We start from the raw sequence: 6,799 nt of genomic DNA, 5'->3' as shown, positions 1-6,799 counted from the left end.
ACGCAAGTTGCTCGAAAAGATATCTAAGACAAGGGGAAATAATCAAGAGTTTTGGTGGAATGCATCTCTTGATGAGCTTGATGTGAATGAGCTTAAACAAACATACGCTTCAATGGCAGAACTACACATGACTATCACCAACCATCTTAAGGAGAGGAGAAATGCTTTTGATGCCTCCTCTTCTTCTGCCCAACAAACCAATCCCAACTTTGATACTAATCCAAGTGGGCTTGATTCTTATGCATTTCCTCCTTGCTATGGCCATTAATCTTGAAAAACCTCAGAGCTAGGGTTTTCCAAAGTAGGATGGATTATGTAATAACAATACACATGAGTGGGTTAGTTTTATTCATTAGCAAATATCAATTGTTCCGCCTATGCAACACATCGATAATGTGAATCAAGATGTCTGTTCAATTATAATGTTACTTGCATTTTTGTTCGAATTGATATATTTTTATGTGTAATTAATTGAACTTCACTCAAACAATTTAGCAACCAATAAAAATGTATTGATTTTTATTTTTTATTTTTTTAGTACAAGCGATAGTTTAAACTAAAGGGGATGCAGATTTCTCTTACACACACATATACACAACTAAGATGCAATGGGAGTTTGAACTTGGGACCTCCTGTATTGATTATTACAATTAGATTATACACATAAGTACGATGGTAACTGATATCCAATAAGTGGGTTACACATTAAGGATTTTCATTTGGCCCACACCTCATGGCTCGAAGAATACCGGCCAGAACTCACCATATATCAAAACCCTTTTTGGATTGAAGACATAAGTGGGTTGGCCATGCTCAATTTTGTATTGGATAAGACTTGGATCAAAGGCTTTACCCAAAAAAAAAAAAAAATGGATCAAAGGGTTTTAAATTCAACCTCGGATAACTGCCCAACCCATCTAAATACACCCGATATATTTTTTATTGAGCCGGCTGCCTAGCCTGATCAAGCTCGAAGAAGTATGACCCGTGTGGATTAGCTTGGGCAAAAATTTAAGGGTCGGGCCATTGCCGAACCCTAGTACCCACCTCCATTAGTATCACCACCACTACTACTACCACCACATGTCTCAGTTCTAACGCAATGAAAATCTAATGTTCAATGAGTACCATTATCAATTGGCATGCATACTCAAATAAATAATAATTTTTTTACATAAAAAATGTCAAATATACTTGTGTTGTTTATTCATAGATATAAAAGCTAAATATATCATAGCAATTACACAATACCTTATTTCCATATAGTAAACTTTTGTATAATAATAAAAAAATAAAATATGTGATAACACAACTAGAGAGATAGATGGTACTCGCGCAATTTATTAGAGCATATGTACATTCTCCTTTTATAAAAATAAAAATTTAAAGGGAATGAAGTTTCAAACTTGAGACCTTGTCTAGCAAAGTGAAAAAAAAATATTACTCAATCAAGTACTTAGAGTTCGTTTGGGAGTGATTATGGATAGGCCAATAATTATTTTTATGGAGAATCACTTCTACGGGCCAGTTTGGCAATGTGCATCAAAATAATCATCGCGATTGTCAAAGAAAACAGCTTTTGCGCTTGTAAACTTTTTGTTAAAAACATTATTGGTACTAATTCCGCATAATCAAAATGATTCCAAGATAATCATTAAACCTAGCGCTTCAAACTAATTTCGCATAATCAGAAAATGAAAGATCTTCATTAGCGGCTTTCCCTTTTAGCTTTTTCTCACAACAATTTTTAACAATAAGTGATTTTCTTATAGTTTACCAAACGAACTGGGCTTCTAAATTTTTTTAAAAAAAATCACTTATCACTTTAAATAAGCAATGCCAAATTGGAATTTTTGAAAGCCCAACCTGTTTGGTAAAAGATAATAAAATCACTTATTTTGAATAATTGCTGTGAGAGAAAGCAATTTGGGAAAGTAGGTGATGAGCTGCTTTTATTTTTTGATTATGCAGAATCGGTTTTGAAGAGGCACTGGTTTCATGAAACTTTCAAAATTCCAAAAATAGCCCTATGTTTTTTTTACCAACCACACTTCTAACAAAAAGTTTATCAAACGCCAAACTACTTTCTTTTATAGCTGATTTCTCTCACAGAAATCTGACAGTGATTATTTTTACAAAGACAAAGAATGCCAAACTGGCCCTACAAATAATCAATTTAAGTGATTCTATAGATAATCAATTTTATGGAGAAGCACATGGGAGGTGATTCTCTCCAAAATCACTAAAAGTAATTTAATTGATAAGCATGTGGGAGGTGCCTCTTCCCAGAAGTGATTTTGGCCTATCTAGAATCACTCTCAAACGAGCCCCAATTAGTTGAAAGAAATCCATTAAAAATGACAAAAACTAAATCACATTTAAGGAAAATAGAATATAAGGATATAACTTTTTTGGTAATTAAAAATGGTAACTTAAAATATGCAATTGGTAACCATATTCATTGGACTTTTCTCTTGCCAATTTAGGGGGCCATGCATTATCACACTATCCCTGGACCTAACAGATTTAGTACTTGCTCATTATATAATTGATACAAATCACATCCCATTTTCTTTATTACTACCATTTATTTAAAGTATATCACATTAGTCAAAGTATCACAATCATGGGGTCCTCCTGCTCTTTCTCCCAGACAAAGCCCTTTGAATCAAATGAGCAGGAATTGGATAGCTACAAAAAGAGGAATTACCTAATAGGTAATCCAAACAAGTTTTGCCTCATTCAATTTCAAAATCTGGGATGCAACAATTGGAATTGAATGATGCCAACCCAAAAGTGTTAAACTTTAATGCATTTGGTAGTAATCAAACATAAAAGGAAAGAGAATTAAAAGCTTTCCATATAAGCAAATTACACATAGAATTAAGGGCTACAATCCAATATTAGAAACATTGAACCTTTACATGGGTCAAGAAATCTCAAGCCCCTATATATATATATATTCCTCAACTTCCCCCAACAATCCCATAAACTTTCCAATAAAAAAAATACCATGGGGAGGAGGAAAATTGAGATGAAAATGGTGAAAGATAGCAGCTCTAGGCAGGTGACCTTCTCCAAGAGAAGGACCGGTCTGTTTAAGAAAGCAAATGAGCTTGCTACTCTGTGTGGAGCTGAGATTGGTCTCATTGTTTTCTCCCCTGGAGGCAAGCCCTTCTCATTTGGGCACCCAAATGTGGAGTCAATTGCTGACAGGTTTCTAAATCAGGAGGGCTCAAAATCAAAAGCTGGTTCTTCAAATTCAAAGAATGATGAAACAGTGGAGAGGCTTAGCCAACAACTTGATGACCTGAACAAGAAGTTGGAGGCTGAGAAGAAAAGGGGACATATGCTTGACAAGGCAATACTGAAAGCAAAGGGTTTGCCCCTCAAGAGCAAGGCACCAAATGTTCGTGAGCTGAGCCAGGCAGATCTTCAAAAAATGAAGGAGTCTCTGGAACAGCTGCGCGAGAAGGTGAAAGCCAGGGCCTGTGAGATAGAGGCATCATCTTCATTGCTGCTCCTGGCAAACGAGCCTGATGTAGAGACTGATAGGACTGTTGCTAAAAATGAGTGAGAGACCTTATTTGATGAATTTTGTTAGGGCTACCAACCATGAATGTGTCTCACTTTCTCCTGATGATGTTGGTGTTAGGTAGATTTGGTTGTTCCTGAGGTAGATTTTCCTAATATGCGTAATGGGTTGAAAGATGAACTTATGTTTGTTGGTAGAAATGTTGTGTATGTTCTTAGATGTGCTAAGGTCAATTGTCTACGTGCGCAGTGCGTTACTACCTATAGCATTCTTTGTCTATAAATGGTTTCCTTCCACAGTCATATATACATTGCACAACGCCACAATTACGTGTGAGATGCGTACATAACTTTGAGGGCACATGTGCACATAATTACGCAATGTGTCACGTGATGCGTGCTATATATGGTGACACTAAGCGTTACGTGTATGTAAATTTTACTTCTAGTGGGGATTAATGGCCTTAAACAATTCTAGTAATGTACATCTGGATAAGAATATTACTGGTTTTTAGTAAGTTATTGAAGATAATTTGATATCAATTTGTTATCAAACATAGCCTAATTCATTCACCCCGCTTAAAATAACGTAATTTGGACAACTTGAACAACTCAAAAAACATGACTTTGAGCAAATATGAGCAAACCCTTTACGTGTATTTTATTCTACAATTTTTTTTTTTTATTCTTTATGTGTTAGTAGTATACAAAGGGAAGTCTGGAATAAAAATAATTCTCTTACTTTTCATATCATTCATATTAAGTAAACATATAATTAGAGTATCTCCAATCATGCTCCCTATTTTAAAGTTAAATATTAACTGAAAAAAAAACTATAATGTTAATTTAGGAGCTCTTTGATAAAATTTCTAAGTATGATCGATAGAGTTATAATAAGTAGGAGCCAATAGAAGTCTCTGTCCTTATATTTAAGAGCTTTTAGAGCATCCACATTGAGGGGTATTTTGGGGGTGTAAAGCCACTTTTACATTCCTTTACACTTCCGGAGGGTGTAAATACGTTTTTGCTCCAATGAGAAACGATGTAAATCTAAGATGTATAATTTTCCTTCTCTTTTCTCGGTGGGTCCTCTTGCAAAATATGTAAAAATATATGTAAATGTACATTTTATTTTACATCTCCATGGTGGTGATGTATATTTACATCCCTTTACATCTCCCCATTGGAGACGATTTCAGTAACAAGGGGTGTATATTTAACATATACCCCCATATACACTCTCCCATTGTGGATGCTCTTAGAATTCTCCTTATTTTAAGAGCTAGATAAGGAGCATGATTGGAGTTGTTTTTTGTTTTTTTTTATTTTTTATTTTTTACATTCTCTCTAAATTCAACTTACAAGGCAAATAAGATGTTAATTAACTCTCGGCCCGTTTTAGTATGATTGAAATTCGGAATTGATAAAAATCTCACCTATGATTTAAATTAAACGGATTAGTCATATGGATCATCCATCAATATATAAACAAGCTGATGACATGGATGACTGAGGATGGTGTGCAAGCTAGGCATTGCAAGACGCAAGCCGGCCAGCAAAGGCAAATGTACATGAGGAGCTCCCTAAATTGTGGAAACCAGACAGATTTAAATATACATAAAGACAATAATTTGCAGACATGGAATGGAAGACGACCTTTGAAATGCTCTCTCTCTAAACCCTTGGCCGTGTTTGGTGGGCTAGATAGGACTATAGTCCATTTTAATTGAAAAAGTCCAGTTCAGTCCGACTCACCAAATAGAGCAACTCATAAATACAGTTGTCTATATATATCTCCTGTGCCTTCATTTTACAAATTTTGGACCACACTCTTCATTTGTTTGTTTAATTTAGAGCATCTAAAATTAATAAATTAATTAAAGCTTAAGCTAGCTAGTTGTTAATGTAGGAGAGAACAATACAGGCAGCTTGCTGTGTTAATTATTTGTTAATTAACAATATAAATACCTTTATCGGTGCATATTAAGATTATTCCCAGTCTAATCGGTGCAGATAAATTAAAAAGATACCTTTATTATGTTTTTATTATCTGAAAGATAACTTTGTTTTAATTAACATGTCCAAAGAGAATACGATATTTGCAGTTAGGGACTTAACCAAGTTTTTTTTTTCTTTTTTTGCTTAGAAAGAGATATATATTCTCATTCCAAAAGCAAATGCAAAGTCATGCCAATCAAAATACACAAAGCCGAAGCCTCACATCATCAAACAAGTAACAAATCTCAAGGGAGCAAAACAACTTCCTAGTAAAATGATAATGTAAGAACGAAATCCCACAGCTGGTACGGAGGCGCAAGGAGATCATCCCTCAACAAAATACGCAACAGTGAGGGAGGGGGTCTAGAGACCAAAACTTGATGGCTCACCCTCAAATCGGCTAAACTAGCAGCAACATGGACTTAGCCAGTCCCCTTCTATTGAGGGATTCCTCAAATAATTTTATTTGAGGGACGCCCTTTAGGATACCCTACATTTTTTTTTCAAATGATCCAAACCATCTATTTTTTAGGTCTTCATTCATAGATCATCCTTACAAAAAATTAAACAAATCGGAAATCGTTTCAACATCCAATTGTGTCTTACAAAATCAATGAACCCGGCGCTTCAAGAAAGTACTAAAATTTTAATAACTCAATGAATGGTCAAATGATATTTGATTCTGTTGATTTTTTGTAGATGATCTTTCAATGATAGTCTCATAAATAGATTAGCTTAGATTAGTAAATATAACGGAGGACTTTTATAAAATTGCAAAGCTAATTGAGGATCCCACAATGGAAGCTCTATATATATATATATATATATATATATATATAATTACATCATCTTGAACTCAAGCGCAAGGCCTGTAGCATCCAGTTAAAGCTCATTGAAAGGGGAATGGAGAATTTCAAATACCATGGTTTTGAAATTCCTTGCCTTTTCACTTTCGGTAAGATCCCAGAGAATAATATATATATAGCTACCTACTACATGTCACTCATATATATCTTTTCTTAACTCCACCGTCCCCATCACTTTAGAATATTTCCGTCAGCTCAATGGAGTTCCATGCATGCAATTGTCAAATGAGTACTTAGCATATTCTATCTGCCTTTTCCTTTCCTTTTTATAAATTGCAAAGCTAATTGACAGAAATTATGCTTCCATTGGATTTGGACATTTGGCCTGATCAGAGCAGATGCCACATACAACCAAGGATGATATAATATTTCAAGTTTTCAAATGAGCTCAGATTTTCTGT

The 6,799-nt window shown here is 34.7% G+C and overlaps 1 protein-coding gene across 1 annotated transcript; it reads left to right on the top strand.

The window, feature by feature from the left end:
* Positions 1 to 2,961: 2,961 nt before the first annotated feature.
* On the top strand, positions 2,962 to 3,735 carry LOC103343580 (agamous-like MADS-box protein AGL29). Its single transcript, XM_016797100.2, has one exon. It carries the CDS (start codon positions 3,014 to 3,016, stop codon positions 3,575 to 3,577), a length of 564 nt encoding a protein of 187 aa, XP_016652586.2. The 5' UTR covers positions 2,962 to 3,013; the 3' UTR covers positions 3,578 to 3,735.
* Positions 3,736 to 6,799: the final 3,064 nt, after the last annotated feature.

Source organism: Prunus mume, linkage group LG3 (assembly GCF_029339155.1).
Source record: "Prunus mume cultivar Tortuosa linkage group LG3, ASM2933915v1, whole genome shotgun sequence".
NCBI classification, from domain to species: Eukaryota; Viridiplantae; Streptophyta; class Magnoliopsida; order Rosales; family Rosaceae; genus Prunus; species Prunus mume.
This window is presented reverse-complemented; position numbering and strand designations above follow the sequence as displayed.

What these genes read in the sequence shown, in the direction of transcription:
- LOC103343580 (XM_016797100.2), top strand. Translation starts at nt 3,014, where the DNA reads ATGGGGAGGAGGAAAATTGAGATGAAAATGGTGAAAGATAGCAGCTCT.